Source organism: Vombatus ursinus, unplaced genomic scaffold, assembly GCF_900497805.2.
Source record: "Vombatus ursinus unplaced genomic scaffold, bare-nosed wombat genome assembly UNPS02006779.1, whole genome shotgun sequence".
NCBI classification, from domain to species: domain Eukaryota; kingdom Metazoa; phylum Chordata; class Mammalia; order Diprotodontia; family Vombatidae; genus Vombatus; species Vombatus ursinus.
In genome coordinates, this window is record NW_020946557.1 from 17,417,398 (window position 1) to 17,437,263 (window position 19,866).

The 19,866-nt window shown below is 37.5% G+C and overlaps 1 protein-coding gene and 1 pseudogene across 2 annotated transcripts in view; both read left to right on the forward strand.

Moving 5' to 3' along the window:
* NCOA7 (nuclear receptor coactivator 7) overlaps positions 1-19,866 on the forward strand; it is a 167,848-nt gene that overhangs the window by 96,295 nt on the left and 51,687 nt on the right. For both annotated transcript variants that reach the window (XM_027848569.1, XM_027848568.1), the window contains exon 4: positions 19,215-19,294. In XM_027848569.1, the coding sequence (XP_027704370.1) occupies positions 19,215-19,294 (80 nt within the window). The remainder of the gene's footprint in view (positions 1-19,214; positions 19,295-19,866) is intronic.
* On the forward strand, positions 11,390-16,891 carry LOC114033115 (annotated as a pseudogene).

Below are 19,866 nucleotides of genomic sequence, written 5' to 3' on the forward strand. Positions count from 1 at the left end.
TTTAGGGTCCCAGGACCCCTGAACCCCTAAACCGGATCATAACTAAAATGTGTAAGGTATTGTGCTGGAGTTACAAATATTTCGAAATCCTACTCTCAGGGAACTTACATTCTAATGAGAGAGAGATAATATATGCACAGATAGATATAATAAAAGGTGTGCAGAGCAAATGTAGACTCCAGAGGACTCATTCTAGGAAAATTTGAAGAGGTAGAGATTTGCTGTTGGTGAGGATCAGGCAGGCTTTATACTGGAGGTAGGGCCTGAGCTCAGCCTTGAAAGAAGAGGATTCTTAATGGCAGTAATGAGGACTGAGTGAATTCAGGACATGAGGGACTATCCACGTGGAGGCAGGAAATGGCATGTTGAGTTCGGGGAAGTAGTATAGTTTGGCTTTGTGGTTTAGTAAATGAAAGGAAATGATGTGAAATAAGGCAGGAAAGATGGTTTGGAGCCAGATTATGGGAGTCCTTAAATACCAGACTTAAGAAGTTTTTGGTTGTTTTTTTAAATTTTTTTTTTTTTTACCCTAGCGGCAATAAGGAGCCAGCCACCATAATTACATTATTTCATTAGCCAGAATTATATTGTAAAAACTATTTACTGGAAAGAATACATTCTATCTTAGTTATTATATTATTCATGTGCTTCCTTTCCTACTTAGTTGGTATGGGAGGAGTCATATACATATAAATAGAATGATAACAGAAAGGAGAGAGGATTTTAGAATACCACTGATTTGGAACGGTACACACAGTTCCTACTGCTAGTCTTTCAGTGCCACCTTTCCCTCTGGTTCAGAAGATTTTGCCACTAAAAGATGTTGTTAAAGAGACGCTGGCTGGCTACTCTGATAAAGTGACCGAAGGACCATGTTCTAGACAGTTCTGGAGGTTAGGGGCTCAATTTAATGGGTCCACCCAGAGCTGATCAGGCTTTGAAAAGTTCATTCAATTCATTGGATCAGTAAATGGAACATCAGTTTATTAATTTACAGTGAGAACTGTAACTTCTAGTGTTACCAGATTATTGTCAACCATTCATTTATTCAAAAAAACATTTATTAAATGCCTATTATGTGCTAGGTACTGAGGATATAAAGATAAATACAAACATTCCTGGCTTTAAGTAGCTTATATTTTATTGGAGAAATAGCAGGGACACAGATAAATAAATAAAACAGATATGTAACATGGATACTCTACCCCTATCAGAACCAGGGAAGTTACATCTGCCCACTCAGGGTTCCAAAACACTCTGAAAGGTTTGAAGCAGTTTTTCTACCTCCATAGACTGTTATCTACTCCCCTTCCACCACCATTATTAGGGTCCTATGCCTAGCCTCTAGTTCCATTTAACCACTTAATATCATGAGCTTTTACAAAGAGATATTTACTTAAAAGATATAGAAAGAACAAACATACATTTCTCCCAACACCTTGGGGCATGCTCTTACTTATACCACCTCATGTATGATGGAGTAGGTTTAGCACTAAATTCAGTAGTTCCCACACAGGGTTGGCCCCACCAGATTTATGTCCAGAGGTACTATCACTGCAAATGAGTCCAAGTTTTAGCTGCCGTTGAGCTGGGGTTCCAAAGGTCACTCTCAAAGGTTTCTCTTTGCTTCTTGGGGCATTGATGTTTTGTAATACCTGCCCTAGAGTCTGATTCCCGTATTCCTGAGGCTTGCTCTCATAATCAAGTTAAGAGACTCAAATTCCTGCACCAAGAACATAAAAGAATGAATGAAAAGGCCTGTTTCTTAGGAGACCAAATGGCCTCAGAGGGAAAGAAGGCCCTGAGGCCATTTCCCTTAATACATAGTTTCTCACTGGATGCCTGGAGAGGCAGAGTAACCTAACTCCCTCAAATGCAAATAGATCCAAGAAATAGCAGCTGAAGCTAACAGACTTTTCTGAGGAGGCTGATGGTTCATTTATTTACATAACCAGTTGGGGGGAAAAAAAAAAGCTTCTCTTCACCACATGGTCGGCCAGCCAGAACTAGTTACAGAATGTCCACGTAGGCTCCACAGTCTCCCTAAGGCGTTTCCTTTAGACATCATCACAATTTCTCAAGCTTCTCCACATAGAGAGGTTGTTAACAGGGCAAGCTGGTGGGGTCTGCACCTGCGCTAGGCTGCAGTTAGAAATATGTGCAAAGTCAATACATGATAAATTTCTGGGAGAAAGGACACTTACAACTGGGGGATCAGATCAGGCTTTATTTAGGAGTAATACTTGAACCAAGCCTTATAAGAGACTAGGGATTCTAAGAGGCAGAGATGAAAAGGGAATGAATTCCAACCTGTGCAAAGGCATAGAAATGGCAAGTGGAATATTTTTGTTTGATTTTTTTATTGTGAATTTAATAATTATGGACAATTCAAGAGACAAAGAAGAGTGGGGAAGAAGGCTATATAAGAAACTATGAACTCCTTCCATAGATAATGTTTTATTCATTTATTTTTGTTTTTATGTTTTCTATTTATTTTATTATTTTTATTTATATAGAGATAAGCTTAACAAGGTAGTAGTAGAGTGCTTGATTTGTACTTCCTTTTGTATCTCCCTCCCTTCCCATTGTGTACTTTATGTGCTACAGCTCAATGTGGCTGAAATACAGACACATTTTTTTCCCCATGAAAATAATTGTTGAATACAGGTCTAGAATAGGGGGAGTTAGATGTATTGAAGGGACACTTGACTCAAGCTGTGATAGCTTGAGGCAACAATATAGGGACCTTACCTGCTCAGGCAACTAAAATATTCATATCTCCTCTAAAATGTTATAAAACAGAGGCAATTAACAGGACAGTGAAGGTAGTCCATCTTTTCCTTTTGAGTAGTGGTAAACTTGGAATAAAGTTATGAAGGCTTGACCTCGGATCTTACTTGTCATCTCCCTATTGAGAAATAAGATAATGTCCCAGATTTTGTACTCAGGAATTCATAAATTGAAATCTCTCCAGTTTGTGAAGGTAAAAGAGAAGAAATTCAAATTACAATAAAGTATCTCCCAGTTGTATTCAGAGAGTAATGCAAAGTAAAAATGGTGATTATGGGATCAATTTTTTTAGTGCAAAGAACTAATATCAATAATACAAGATAGTAAAACAGAATATTATTTGAGAGAACTACAATATTAGTGATAATAAGAGATGTTCCTATGGATGTAAGCCAAAGCTATGTCTGTAGGGAAACTTTGTGTGTGTGTGTGTGTGTGTGTGTGTGTGTGTGTGTGTGTGTATGTGTAGAGTATGGCATTTAAATGAACAATTCTCTATCCCTAATTTCTTCATTACCTTTGCTTTCAAATAAAATTACAGTATCTAACTAATCAAGTTAAAAGGAAACTTAGTAGATAAAACATTGGTAAACAGAATTTTGTGTTTTTCCTTTGTTGGATTATCACTGTTTACCATAATGGAAAAGTAACCACTAGGCACTGAAAATTCTTTACTGCCATGACTTCCTACCTAGACATTCTTCCCTACATGGATCTGTTTATCTTAGTGTTTCCAACCACAACTATGAAAGCTGCATTTCTGTCTTCATTTCCCATGGCAAGTGCACAAGGCCAAAGTTATGGTACTTTAGTCAGATTCATGGTCATACACAAGCAGGTCAAGCAGGAAGTACTGCTAATGACATTCTCTTCAAAGTTACACTAATTTGAGAAATGTAGGCCTCACCAGACGATGAATACAGATGAATTTTTATCCAGAGCTAGGTTGCCTGAAGTAAAAGTCAGTTGCCTGACTTTTGCTTCATTTACTCTTAACTATCTTTTAATCAAACATTCAATGTGAAGAAAACTGGCAGGCTCTGTTATGGTTAGTAAATTAAAAGGTATGATTAATATCACCGCTTTGAGTCTACTCATATCAAACATTTTAAAGAAAACAGAATGATACCAAAAAGTATGATACCATATCAATATCAGATAGAATAAAAAGTAAGGAAGGCTTATGGTTAACAGCATATCGAGCATTAAAACCAATGTGTTCTACATGTATATGCTTGATAAACATTTGAATTGGATTGAAATAAAAGCAGTCTCAGGCCAAACTTAATTCTGAAATTCAGGATATCCCAAATCTTTAAGGAAGGCTTGATATGATTTAGTTTTAAAAAAATTTTCCTGAAAATTTTCAGTAACATCTAATTGTGTCATTTTTGCTTAAAAAATTAAATTGGATTAATCCAACATCTCATATATATATATTTTTTAAATTGCAATTAAATAATCCCTTCTTGAAAGGCAACATGATGTACTAGATAGAGGGCTGACCTTGGATTCAGGAAGACCTGCATTCAAGCTTGGCCTTTGGACCATGCTGTTCAGTTGACCTTATGCAAGTCATTTAACTTCTTGGTGACTCCAGGCATCTCTCTAGGGTTATAATTTTAAAATGAGTTACCAATCTGCATTATTTAAGGAAATTTACTTGCTGGAAGTTCCCTATACCAGTGAAATCCTGGTTCTCCAGCTCCCTCTACCCCTAACCCTCCACCCCCCCACCAAAAAACCCCTCTCCTTCCATATAACTTTGATCCAAATAACACAATTTCATAGTATTTTCACATATAACCAGATCCTATTATAAAACCCTCCAGCCAATTGGAGGCTCAAAGATTTAGAACTAGGAGGGACCTCAGAGATCATCAAATACAGCCCCATCATTTTAGAAATGAGGAGACTAAGGCCCAGAAAAGTTAAGTCACGTGTCCAGTGTTACATATCTAATATATATCTAAGATAGAATTAAAATCCAGGTCACATAGGATCATTTAACATAGATAGATCTAGGTAACAGATTGGTAGCTGGATAATAGGTTCTTTTCATGTACAGGTAGTAAGGGAATTGGCTGTATACAGTCCGAGTTCTGTGAAAGGCAAGTAGATGGCAAGTGGATCCAGTGCTAGGCCTGGAGCCAGAAAGACTGGAGTACAAATGCAACTTGACCAACGTATTAGCTATATGACCCTGGGAAAGTCACTTAATTTTTTGACTTCCTCAGTTTTCTCAACTGTGATACGGGGATAACAACAGTACCTACCTCACAGGGTTGTTGTGAGGATCAAATGAGATAATATTTGTGAAGTACTTAGAGTGCCTGGCATATAGTGGGCTTAATAAATGCTTATTTCCTTTCTTCTAGTACAAATACATAATTAAAGAGACTGTATAATCTCATACAGATGATTCAACAACATTGGTACATTACTATATATTCACTATAACACCTTCCTCCTTTTTTTCCTTTAATGGTAATGTTAGGAAAGCATTCCTATCCTATTCAGTTCTACATATTTGATACTTCCAAAGTAAAAAGTTATTTACCCATTTGGCCCATACTTCTTTATAGCTTTAGAACTTCTGAGAGAAATGATTATTTCTCTCTTGTATTTAATGACTAGTTATTGAATTAGGACCAAGGTTTTTCCCTTTTCTACTTCCTCATCTAGAAATCAATCAGTGTAGGAAATCTTGTTCAAAGACTTACCCCCAGCCATGAAAGCTAAGATCTAATCAAAGACAGTAAAGGAATTCTAAGGTTAGGTGAATAGGTGGATTCCTGCTCTTTGTGTTTAAAAATGTGGATTCTCCCTTTTGTCAGGTGATATATATAGAAATTGATAAATCTCTTTGACCAAGATTTGGGTGCTCAGTGTCACTTAGACTTTCATTGTAATATATCCCACATCTCATAACACTCATTCTCTCTAGTTAATTATTAACCAATCAGAGTTGATTTTCACCCTCAGGTACATACCTTTTCAAAATACTACAAATATCAAAGATTCAATGGACTGAGTCTCTTTGCTACTGAGGAGACAGTAAGTCTGTTTTGTTGACTGCTTTCTAAATGTCGTCAATAAAGTTGATTTTAATTTATCCAGAAACTCTGTCAGAAATTTTCAGTTGTCACATTTCTGACACCGTTGAAGTACCTATCAGGTCCAGAAAGTTTTTAGCTGCCCCAGGTCAGAGGTGCTGGAAATGGATTGCTTCTGAGACTTGTAGAGAAATTCTGGGCTGCATTTGGTGGCCGTTTTTTATTCACTGATGAGTTTTGTTCACCATACCTTTTGACATTTCAGTTTGTATTGTGTATGTAATAGAAGAACTTAAATATTATAAAAAATGTTGGGTACCCGTACAACCCCTGTGTTAGGAGCAAGCATTTCCCAAAAGTTTGTTTTAAGTTGATTAGAACTTGTAATTCATTTTTCTTTAGAAATAATAACTTACATCATGGAGAACCTAAGGTATGAAATGCAGAGATCAGGGAAAAAGAATAAAGTAACTGTGAAGAACTAGCTGGTATAAAATCCCTGGAACTGTTTTTCTGCTGTGAGCAGACTAGGGACTGACATGCCCAAATGCCTTTCCATTGCTACAACCTTCTACCTTTGTTCAGGGTTTACTTTGTTCCCTGGCTACTACCTCACAGCTCCTACAAAAACAAGCCAATCTCACACACAGACCTTTTGAAGTTTGCAACATTGTTTTCTGCTAATTAAAAAAAAAAAGGAACAATGTACTGGGAATAAATTTGAAAGGTTCCCTTCTATACCTAACTCTTCTTTTTTCCATTTAGCTGGGTTTAAAGAAAGACAAAGTTGTGGGATTATAGAGCACCGGCCCTGGAGTGAGGAGGACCTGAGTTCAAATCCAGCCTCAGACATATAACACTTACTAGCTGTATGACTCTGGACAAGTCATATAACTCCAATTGTCTCACCACAAAAAAAAAAAGAAAGAAAGAAAAAAGAATGAAGGATGAACAACAACAATCTAGTGAAGAGAAAAAAGATTACCATAAGAAGACTGTTCCCCCCTCTCCCTTCGACTAAGGTCTGAATCATGTCGATGTTGGAAATTCTTGGCTTATTATTTATTGTTGCTCTTCCTTCCTTCCAGAAGAGGACCAATGATATCACAAAAGTGATCTCTTGATTTTCCTGTAAATTAGATTTAAGTGAGGCAGAGCTGCACCAAGTCATCAGCTTCACACTGTCCTCCAGTCATCAGTCCAGAAGCAATTAACCACCAGAGCTAATCATCATTGAAAACATATTCATAATACATGTTGGTTTTAGGGTTGAAAACTAGCACAGCATCTGGAATTAGGTTAAGACAACCAAAGTAATTGGTCTTTTTGTACATGTTTCTTTGGTAAGAGAATAGCAGAGAATCCTCCACAAAGGAACAGGGAAATTTTATGAATGCAAGGGGCTTGTGGGACCATACCTTTTTACCACAGGAATCTTGTATTTAGGATGCCTTAATGACTCCCAATAAAATTTCTGTCCCTTTCAAAATAGATAATAAGAATCTTTATTGAGTTTGCCTCCACTGTGTTGAATAGACCCCCTTTAGCAAACTTGTGTGTGGACATGGACAAGAAGCTTTCAGGATGGGGCAGGAATGGATGGGTTCTGAGTCACACAATTGGAGAGAACACCCAAATAAGTAAGATCACAGATCCTTCTAAACACTAAGCTCTCTGAGGTAGCATGGTACAGCAGAATGTATAATGGCTTTGGAGTTGGAGGACGGGGATTTAAATCTTTCACCTACTACCTGTGTAACATGTAATTTTTAATTTTACCTTTCTGGGTCTTAGTTCTCTCTTCTGCAAAATGCAGGTATTGATTTGATGTCATTTAAGGCAGGGGCATGCTGAAGCCAGCTCTCACTGGCTCTCTGGTCCATTGTTACATGTTCACTGTGAGCATTTACACCTCAGAAATTGGCAGACCAAATCAGGGCTTGGCTTATTGCTTGGTTCATTATCTAGATTTAAGATAATATTGCAGAAAATGTTAATAATACAGATTAAACTTAAAAATGTATCCTGCATACATTTTTCTTTTCCTGGAGAGCCAATTAAACTCAGGATACCCTCTGCTTCTAAGTTCCTTTATAGCTCCAAATCCTACAATCATCCTACAATCTTACAAAAACAGATAGATATACAACAGTTTTGAGCCAGTGCCTCCAATAGTAGCTATAGTCTTTGTATCAAACGGAGTAAACAACTTGAGAATTATATACTAGGATTTTTCCTCTATTATTTTTTAAAATCTCAAAGCTGGTATTACTGTAATCCTTTATCTTTAGTGTCCTTTATCTTTAATGTTAGTTACTTTCATGTTCCAATTTATGGCAATAAATGGAGCAAAAAGCCATTAAGATAACAGGCAAAGCTTCTTTAAACATTTTCCCAAATCATTAATAGAATGGACGTGAAAAGCAACATGAAAATTATTTTATTGCATTTTATCTACCTTGCTGCAAAAGACAGGACTCTCTAGCCTCTGCCAATGAGAGCCTAATTAAAGTTAATAAATATTTATTGAGCTGCTTATACAGGTGATCCATTCTACCAATGGAATACATTTATCCCTTCCACATCACAGAGATTAGGGGTGTGGCACCTCATTGATCTGAAAAATCCCTGTGGATTTTTGGCCTTCCCTTCATGCCAGAGAAGAAGTCTGAATTATAATGATATTAAAAGATAAAATATGTTGATATTATACAATGCTACACATATATTTTATGCATTTCTGAGTTTCTAAACTTTTTCTGTGTTGTCTGCTGACCTTTACATGTCTGCAGCTTCCACAAAACTCCCAAAAAAATTCCCATTTAATTTCTTATGTCAACATGTGATATATTGAAACCAGGATTGGGGAAGTCATGATGTTGAAAGAGTAACTATAAAGATCAATGGGAGGGGCAGCTAGGTGGTGCAGTGGATAAAAGCCTACCATTATGTATTTCTCCCAAATGCACATCTTTAAAACAATAATGGATTAGTGCAGTGGATTAGAGTCTGAGTACATGCTCACTTGTATCAGACCAAAGAAAGAGATGATTGGTCTTACAGGAACTTAATGTCTCTGTAGAATCAGATTTTTCTACACACTTTTTGCTTTTAAAAAATTAAACACAGATTTATGAGAGGTGTGATTTTTAATGCTATATTTGTAGAGTGGTTGCTGTTTTTAAGGTTACCAAGTAGAGGGACCTACTGGAAAGAAAACTGGCTATAGAGATAGGAAGACCTGCTTTTAAGTCCTGTCGCTTACATATACTGTGTCACATTACTTGTGACTGTGCAAATCACTCTCTAAGACTATCAGTTGCAAAGGAGGTACCAACCTTTGTTGGTTTGAAGTTTCCTCATCCAGAACTTTACTATGCCAGTGAACTCACACAGGTCTCACAAGTATCAAAGGTGAGTTAGTGAGCTAACTCCTGGTTTAGGAAGCTTTGAGTTCAAATACAGCCTCAGACACTTACTATCTGTGTAACCTTGGGCAAATCATTTAATCTCTGTCTCTCAGTTTCCTCAACTTTAAAATGGGTATACCACCTGCTCTCAAGGTCCTTGTGAAGATCAAATGACATTATATTTGTAAAGTGCTTAGCTTAATACCTGGCACATAGCAGGCACTTAATAAATTCTTGTTCTTTTTCCCATTCACCACCCACCCAATCCCCAACATTAAGAAGACCAGAATCAAGAACAGTAATTAAAATGGGTTTTTCAAGGACAGTAAGGGGAATATAAATATGATAGGACCTGTGCAGAATTGGCCCTAATAGAATTTGAGGGCTTAATGATTTTTAAAAATTTTATTAGCAACTGTTCAGAGAACTACTAAAGACTACTACATCTTTGACTATCTGGCATTGTCTTTTCTTCCTCCCCTAAGTCTCTCTAGGTCTAATACAACCGAAACCTAAGGAAATTTGAAGTATAATGTTTAGATCAGTTTAGCATCTTTGCCTAGAGGAACCTAGCTGACCTCTAACAAAAGCCAAGGATAGGTGTGACATTATATTGTATTACTTCTCATTCTGTATACCACAATCCCTCCTCCAAAACCTTGGTTAGATCTGTTCCCAAATAGTGTTGACTTTTTTAATTGCCTCATGAATATGGTGAGAACATCTCTGTTTCAATTCATTATCATCTTCATCCTTCAACATAAGTACTTTAAGAATACTTATGCAAAGTGAGTCTTTTAAGAGGCTTCTTTCTATGTTAAATATCTATGTTCAGCATTCTGAATAGTATATTAAAATGCATAGTATTCATTTGTATTTTAATTTTCTTAATTTTGTCTATATTTCTTGGACCTCTTTATGTTGTTTTCATTTGTTTCTTTCTCAGCATTGCATAAATCATTCCCCTCTATAAATTTAATCAATGATATATTTACATTACTAGTAACATTAACTAAGGAGCCCAGAAACCAATCAAATTAATGGTATAGTGTATTTGTAGATACTTCTAACACTTCTGCTCTTTCCCCTTCACTTTTTTGTATGGCTGTCAGAAGGGTAGCCAGTGATAACCAGTGGTCATTTTTTTAGCACCTCTTATATGTGCTTCCTCCTCTCCTGACACTGCCACCAGCTTCATCACCTCATGCCTGAACTGTTGCAATAGCCTGCTGATCTCCCTGCCACAAGTCTCTCTCCATTCAGCTGCGAAATTGATCTTTGTAAAGCACAAATCTGACATGTCAGCCCCCCTCCTCAATAAACTCCAGTGGTATCCTATTAACTCCAGGATCAAATATGAAATTTGGTATTTGATATTTAAAGCCCTTCACAACCTGGACCCCTCCTCCTTTCTTATACCTTACTCTCTTCCAAGGAACTCTGCAGTCCCGTGACACTGGCATCCTTGCTGTACCATATACAAGACATTCCATTTTCTGACCCCATGCATTTTTGTTGGCTGTCCCTCATTTCTGGAATTCTCTTCCTTTTCATCTCTACCTCCTGGCTTCCCTGACTTCCTTTGTGGCTCAGATAAAATTTCACTTTCTGTAAGAATCCTTTCCTAATCCTCCTTAATGCTAGTTCTTTATCTCTGCTAATTATTTCCAGTTTGTATATATCTTGTTTCTACATAGTTGTTTACATGTTATCTCCCCCATTAGACTGTGAGCTCCTTGAGATACTACATGGCACATAGTAGTCAATAAACATTTATTAAGCACTTGCTATGTGCTAGGCACTGGGCTTAAAGTACCGCTAATACAATATGAAAAAAAAGAAAGAGTCCCTGCCCTCAAGGAACTTACAATCTGACATACAAAAGAAGCTGAAAATCAGTGGACAGAGAGTTGGGGGGAAATACTTGATTTGGGGACATGGTAGAAAAGTCAGTCAGAGAAGTCCCAAAGTGATGTAGCCAGGTGAAAAATGAGACTTCTGAGGTGAGCTTTTCCGTAAAATAGAAGTTTGGAGTTCATGGCCCCACCTTCCAGTCAGAGAGGCAAAAGAGTACCAAGGCTGATGAGATTTTATAGAATGAAGAGCTTATGCTACTAATGAGATTCTTGGGGCATGGTGGAAAAGTCAGTTAGAGAAATCCCAAAGTGGTGGAGCCAGGTAAGAAATAATAAATGCTTATTGACTAATTAACTAACAAATACTCTTATTTTGTGCTGATAATGTTTAGTGGTATATGTGAATTTAGATCTGTCATCTTGCAGTCTGGCAGGCAGGCAAGTCAATAAATGATAAACATTTCCTAAGCACCCACTATGTACCTGGTACTGTACTAAGTGCTAGGAATTAAAAAAAAAAAGACAAAAAAAAGTTGCTTTTCTGAAGGAATTCACAGTTTAATTAAGGAGAGAGCCTGTAAACAACTAGACACAAACAAGACATACAGGATAAGTTGGAAATAATCAACAGAGGGAAAGGACTTGCGTTAAGAAGGATCAAGAAAGGGTTCCTGTAGAAGGTGTAATTTCAGCTGAGTCTTGAAGTAAACCAAGGAAGCCAGGAGGAGGAAGGGAGGAAAGAGAGGATTCTAGGCATGAGGGAAAGTCACTGAAAATGCATGGAGTCTGAAGATGGAATCTTGTGAGAGGAATTGCAAGGAGCCACGTGTCATTGGATTTCAGAATTCCCTGGGAAGTGGCAGGGGGGAAAGGAGTAAGGTATAAGAAGACTGAAAAACTGGATGGGGGGAGGGGGTTTTGAAGGGCTTTGAATGCCAGGGAATTTTATATTTTATCCTGAAGGTTCTAGGGAACCACTGTAGAGAATGACATATTCTTTCGAAATATCACTTTGATAGCTGAGTGGAAGATGGACTGGAATGGGGAGGATATATGGCAGGAAGACCACCTAACAGGCTCTTACAATAGTGTAGGCATTTGTTGATATGAGCCTGTACCTGATTGGTTGCAGTGTCAGAGGAGACAAGGGGGCTTATGGGAGAGATGGTATAATCAACACTTACTAGTTGGTTAACCATGGGCAGATCACAACTTCCTTCAGAGCTTCAGTTTCATTATCTATAAAATAGAGATAATAATATCCATAGTAATTTCCTCAGAAGAAAATAATGTATTTAAAATTCTTTGCAAACATTAAAGCTATATATATATATGTATGTCAGCTATTATTATTAGGCAAATTCAAATAGGTTGTAAAACTAGCTGTCTGTTAATATTGTTTTCCTCCTCATGTTCTCTATCATTAAAAATTGGTCTATCTGATTCAGAGATTATGGATAGCTCTCATTTCTTCTTTGTCCTACTACAGCCAGCCCTTCAGAGAGGATCTGAGAGGGTAAAAGTGGGAAAGAGAGCAAATGAGTAGAGAGCAAAGGCGTTGTCAATGATTCCTGAATCACACATGCTCAGCAGACTGTGAAGTTATATACATGCCAAACCTTTCTCCTATCACCTTGGGTATAGAGATTTTTAGCTGCATTCCTTTATTCATGAGTATATCAATATAAATTGGAATAGCCAGAAGGCCAGTGTCATTCCATTGAGGAGTACGTTTCAGGAGTAAAGTGTATTGGCTGCCCCCAACTCCCAATGCACACATCTGGAATGTGTTCCTCTTCAACTATATCTCTTAGAATCCTTGGTTCCCTTTAAAACTCAGCTCAATCTTTTTAGTCAGGTGCTTGGCACTTGTTTGGAATGGATCATATCTGGTGATTCTGTAGATTATTATAACAGATCATTGAAACCCAGAGGAAATAGATCCTGATAGTGTCATCAAGGACAAGTGGAATGAAATTGTGGCTAACTTTGATGATATGAACTTAAAGGAGTCTTTTCTCTGGAGTATCTATACTTAACGAGTTTTCCCCTATCCAGGAGAGAGCTGTAAGCCTCTGCATTAAAGATCCAAAAAGTAATTTTGATTCTTAGTGACTGCATATGGGAGCTTTTGTCATGCCTGAAGTGGCAGCACTGATATTTGAAATAAAATGCAAAAACTTCAGGCTAAGAAATCTGGTTGTTGGAACTACAGGGAAAGTGTTTGGGATGATAATCCTTCTCCAAATCCTTGGTGAAGATTATTCTTCTCCAAAATAGGTCAGGGTAATTGTCTTAAATAAAGCAGATAAAGTGTTGAATCATAAGTTTAAGTATCAAATATCAATTTTCCAGAAATTAAATACCAATGTTAAAATTATATTGTTTTCTGCCTCAATGCCAACTAATATGTGAGTAGTAATCAAACAGTTCATGAAAGATATTATTCACACCCCAGTGAATAAGGAAGAATTGACCTTTTAAAGGGACTAACCAATTCTATATCAATGTCGAAAGAGAGGAATTAAAGCTGGATACTTCCATCTCATTCCCTAAAAGCCATCATCCTAGGATGCAACTCTTTGTGGAGATGAAGCCTAGCAACTAACTGCTTCTGTAAATCTAGAAAAGAATATCCTCACTACCAAAGTCTCTGGCAGAGTCTTTCAAATGATTCAGCAGCAGAAATAGGATTTTATTCGTGGGAATGACATTAAAGAAGATACATTACTATCTACTCAGCTGTTGCACTCTACGGACCAAGGGATTCTTTCCCATCTGAGTTGCAACTGAAACCTTCTATATTTATTATTTCCCCTGTTAAAATGTGAGATCCTTGAGAGTAGGCAGTGTCTTATTTTTCTATTTGTATCCCTAACACTTAGTGCAGTGCTTTGCACATTGTAAGTGGTTAATAAATGCTTTTCTTTCATTCATTCATGCTCTTTGTAACTCCTACAAGACAATGGTCATTACACAGGTATTATTTCTGGAATACAAGGTGAAGGATAGGTCAGCTGCTTGAAAAAATGCATATCAGGGATTTAATAGTTTCTGTTCTACCTGGTTGCTATAATCAGGAGGAAGAAGTTATCCTGAGGGAATTCAGATCAAAATCAAGTTGGATTCTGATCATTACTTACTTGTTGGCTCATGGAACTGATTGCAACCAATGTTTTTGGATATAAACTATGATTGACCTACCAATTATGAAAACTATGTTTACAGCATTGAAAGAGGTAGTCTTTGGCGAAAGAAGGTTGTAGCTATAAACTTTGATGTTGAAGAAGAGAAGAGGATTCTTTGTGACTGAGACTTTCTATAGTATAATAGTGGAAAAGGTACAAATGAATGTGGTTAATTTTTTTAATGCCTGAGATGAGATGATTTGGATTACAATGTTCAATGCTGTTCTTTCTTTGGGGATTTTAATCTTGTCTTACCACTCATGATAGATCAGAAATTCAGATTTTTGGATAGGAAATCAACGTTAGTAATGGACTATGGTGGCAAGAAAGCTTATTGGCTTTCTCCTTTAGAATTAGACTGTTAGGATTTGGCATAAAGGATATAGGTTCTGTAACATCTTTTCCTTATAACATATTCATTTCCTAGTCCTTTAGAGAGAATTAAAAAATATAGTCTCTGTCATTTAATACTTTATTTGCAAATTAAAGATAGTAATGTATTTGTGGATTAAAAGATATGTGCTATTTAAAATCAGTCAATTAATCGTGTTAAATGGACATATCTGCCTTTATATGTTAGTCAGTAGCCCAAATAGGAAAGCATTTTCAAATATACTAGTGTTTTTTTTTCTTTAGAAATTATTTAAATACATTTTGTCTGGCATTGTAGTTATTTTGTTATTTTAAAAAGTTAGTGTATGCAATCCATTTCTGCATGAGGCTTTTCCTAGTTCTTCTAGTTGCTAGTGCCTTTTTCCCTCTTCTCCTCCCCAAGGTTATGTTTTGTATATACCTATACATGTGCATATTCTATTCTCCATTGAACATAAGCTCCTTGATGGAAGGAACTACATTGTTTTTGTCTTCATATGTCCTCTACTGGGCCTGGAACATGAAACCAAATGATAAGGTTAGGGCCTGGACCTGTAATTTCATTGGTATTAAGGAAACTCCCAATGAGGAAAGGCTTCTATCAGTGCAAGTCACTGAGAGGTTAGGTGATTTTACTCAGGGTCATTAAGCCAGTTAAACCAGATTTTCCTAGTGCCAAGACCAGCTCTCTCTATCAACCATGCCCTGCCACCTTTCCCAGGCTGATTGATCGATCATAACTGCTTTATTACCAATTGCTGTCCCTCTCCTAGATTCTCAATCTCTGATAATAGCTGTCTCTCCTTAACTCCTCACTTTCTCTAATTATAGTTTCTGAAAGCAAATTCAGCCTTGGGGGAGGAATTGCAAAGCTATCCTATGCAGGTGGTATGCTTTAAATAAAAAAAAAAAATACAACAATGGAAAACGGGTTTCTTGGTACATTTCCTGTTAGAGTTTACATGGTATGTGGTTGCTAAGTATGTGAAACACCTTATCTAAATTACTTAACAGTATCCATGCTTTCATGTGGTCTATGGTTATGTTAAGTACTTTTGTTCTTTTCGAAAAAGAATTACATATTATTCATCAGGAGGGAATAGTGATCCACATGAGTTGAACTTGTTTGTTTGTTTTGTTTTTTGTGTTTTGTGTGTGGGTTTTTTTTTGTTTGTTTGTTTTTTGCTTTAGTGGCATTATATTGATTTGCTGACTCAAGCCAACAAACTACTTCAAGGTGATTTTAGACTTAAAAAAAAAAAGAGAGAGAGAGAATCTAAGAGAGGCCAGTCTAGGAAAGATTACGGGATCTGGAATCAGAAGATCTGGGTTTCATCTCTTGTCCTACTTAGTACTGGTATCACCAAGTCACATTACTTCCTTGGAACTCTTCTATAAAATGAGGCATCCGAACTAGAGGATATTTAAGGTTCTTTTCCAGTCCTGAATCTGGTTATCTTATGACAGCCCAACAGCCTTTCTGAGAGGTTTCCTAGACACTTCTACTGTACATTAAGTATAAGCTTTGTATTTTGGTTTTATAGCTAACATTTGCACATGACTAGGGAGTAGCGATGCATCTTTGCGATTACTTTTGTTAAAGAGGAACTTGGAAATGCCCACATGAGACGCCCTGCTCTACTTCCTCAGCAAAATTCTATTTTCCTAAATTACTCTTAAAACTCACATTTTGTAAAAATTAAAAAAAAGATTTGACATTGCCTATTTGAAGCATAGATTGTTAATGAGAGTTTTAGGGGCAACTCTTTAGACACCTCCCTTCCAGGTGGTGTCAGCAACAATTTTTCATTTTCCTTCCTCCGCCCCACCTCATCCCAGTCCCAGGCCTGACCCTCCTTCCTCTTCAGGTATTTATGTGTTTGATGAAAATACTGCACTGAGCGAATTTGTTACGCTTGCTTTATGGGGATGTAGAAAGTGAAAGCTCTGTTGTCGAGTTGTAAAGTTTAGAAGGATAGGAAAACGTCTCTGTGTGTGCAGAAATGCAAAGACCCTATATATTTTTTAAGTGATGGGGGAGCTCTGGGAATCTCCTCGAATAGAGGCTTAGCAAGTGCTCAGGCTGCCCTTAGGCAGATGGGGCAAGATCTGGGATGGGGGAGGGGGAGTAGGGCGGTGTCCACCTCGTGGCCGGCTTGATCCACCTGGAACGAGCTCATCTCCACGACCCTCGGCCCCGGCTTGCTGGGGAGGCGTAGAGTCTTTGGTACCGCTTGCCTGTGGTGTTGCTATTTAACCGCACACTTTCCCAACACTGTGCTTGTGAAAACTAGCTGGGCTAGCTGGAAGGTTGGAGCTTGAGCCAGGTTGGTTACTTCCTTTGCAGCTAGACTGTTTTGGCCTAAAATTTGAGTCCAGGAGCCGTTTTTCCTCAGGATGGTCTCAGCCTTTTTGAAGGTTCCTGGCCGCACTTTGCACAGCTAACTGGTAGAGGTTTGCATTTGAGCGTTGCTATGATTTGGACCAGAGACACCGAGTCAGCCATGCTCCGGCTGCGAATGAAATTGCAAAGGCTGAAAATGGAGAAATCTGGCTCCCTGTCTTCTGGATACAGTAATCACCACGGAGAAAGCTTCAAGTCATTACCTGAAGTTTTGGATTATGAGCCCCATGGCAAGACCACCCCAAGAAACACAAAACAGCCTCTGTCCAGCATCTTCCCATACTTGAAGGCGCATTCCTTGTTTACAGACTGTACGAGGTGGTCTTCCTTTTGGTTAGGTATGAAAGCAGAATGTAGTGAAATCTACACGTGTAAAGTGTATGTTAGTATATATCAGTGTTGTTGTTGTTGTTGTTTTAAAGCAATATAGAGTGAAGGTAAGAGTGAAGGTGAAGGCTGACTTTAGAAAAAAAAATGGGGCAGCTATTTGGCGCAGTGGATAGAGCACCGGCCCTGAAGTCAGGAGGACCTGAGTTCAAATCCGACCTCAGGCTGAACACTTGACACTTACTAGAACACTTGACACTTACTAGCTGTGTGACCCCAGGCAAGTCACTTAACCCCAATTGCTTTTAAAAAAAGAAAAAAAAATTTCAGGCCAGTATCAAAGTAGTCAATGCTCATTCATCTTTGAAAATGAATGTGACAAGATAATGAGGCTTAACTGGGGTGCTAGTCATCTGTATTTTCCTGACTGCATTTAACTTTTTTGACCCATTAATCTGACTTGGGAAGGAGCATTTTTAAAAAATGATCCTAGAACTTGTAACATTATTATTATTATTATTATTATTTCCACTTTTACTCTATTTTTAGCTTCTTCATCACCACTAATAGAAAGCCGTTTTATGTTTGCCACTCACTGAAATGTAGAGGATAAATTTACCTTGAAAGGTATATCAACCAGTCAACCAACCAACTAATCAATCAACATTTATTAATGCCTACTATGTTGGAGGCACTGAATACAAGTGTATTTCTTTGGAAGCCAGTATTTTTCTGAGTGTAGGAAAACTGTAATGAGCTATTATCTTAGAATTTTTCTGTTATGGTTTAGGATAGTCTTAGGACCCCCCCCCCTCCCAAATGCTGTAAATGGAAAGAAGGAATTAGTATCTCAAATACTGGAAATGTAAAGCCAATGAAAAAGGTACTATGAACATAAAAATCTTGGTTGATAGCACTTAAGGGAGTAGCATAGAAGGACACTGGTAGAGAATTTCAAGAGGACTTAATGCATATCTATAGATGGTTGTAAGGTTTACAAAGTATTTCCTCCATACTGACACAGTGAGAAAGATAGTGAAGATGAGAAAGGTAGTGAAATAGTCATTGAATCATAGCACTTAGAGCTGGAAAGGACAATAGAGCTATCTAGTCCAGTGGTCCTCAAACTTATTTGTCTCAATCCTTTTACACTCTAAAAAATTACTGAGGACCCCCCCCCAAAAAAGAGCTTTTGTTTATATGTTATAGCTATCAAGATTTGCCATAATAGAAATTAAAACAGTATTACTGTGAAAATAGTTTTGATTTCATGGAACCCGAGAAAAGGTCCTCAGACTATGCTTTGAAAATCACTGATTTAGTGTAATCCTCTCATCCTACAAATTATGAAACTGATTAGTGAGGTTAATTGACTTGTGTATGATCAAACAGCTGGAATTCAAGACTAGCTGTTGCAGTCTGTTGTCATTTCCACTATTTTGCTTAGCTCAATGCTATAAGGGATCTTTAGAAGAAGTTTTGGGATCTTTCCCTTGAAGATCTTTACCTTGGGATCTTTACCTCTTTCACATAAGCAAAATATCTCCTTTTTTGTCAGACATGAGGAACAATTTTCTGAAATATGTAGGGTATTGTGACTGCTTACTGAAAGAAGCTGTGGAATTTCCTTTTTGGAACTCTTCAAGCGTGAGAGATTATCATCTTTCTGACATTACTTAGCCTGAAAGTAGGGAGGCTGAATTAAATGGCTTGTCCAGCTCCCTGTGGATCCTGTAATCTGAACAGATCTGAATTTGTAAAAAGTTGAGCCAGTATCTTAATGAGGATATTTAAATTCGTTCTTCCTTTAGATGACAACCAGAACAAAACCAATGAGAAGAAAGAGAAGAAGATGGTGGTTCAAAAGCCCCGAGGCACTATGGAATATACAGTAAGTGTGAATGTCATGGTTGTGAGTGTTCATACAATTTAGGATAATCATGATACTTATAGTTTTGTCACAGGTCTCATCAATATTACTACTAGTATTGCTACCACCACTACCACCACTGCCTCCGCCACCACCTAGCTAGCTAGCATTTGTACAACATTTTAAGGTTGGCAAAGCACTACAAACATCTCATTTTATCTTCATGACAATTTACTCTATTATATTCCCTTTTAACATGATGGAACTGACGCAGGCCAGAGGTTAAGTAATTTGCCCAGGGTCGCAAAGCTAGTAAGCGTCTGAGACTGGATTTTAACTCAGATCTTCTTGCCACTAGGTCAGTGCTCTATCCACTGAGCCACCTAGCTGCCTTATTACTAAGAATATACTAGCTTTGGAGAAGACTTTTGGAATGGAAAAAAATACCCTTAACATAGATTTTATCTTTCTGCAAGTCTTTTAGAGTGCCTAGCCATAGTGTCAGTCCAATAATTACAAAGAAATAGATATCTATTTATATTTGAAAACACTGATGTTACCCTGGATATCCCTAGGCATCTTTTTACCATTGT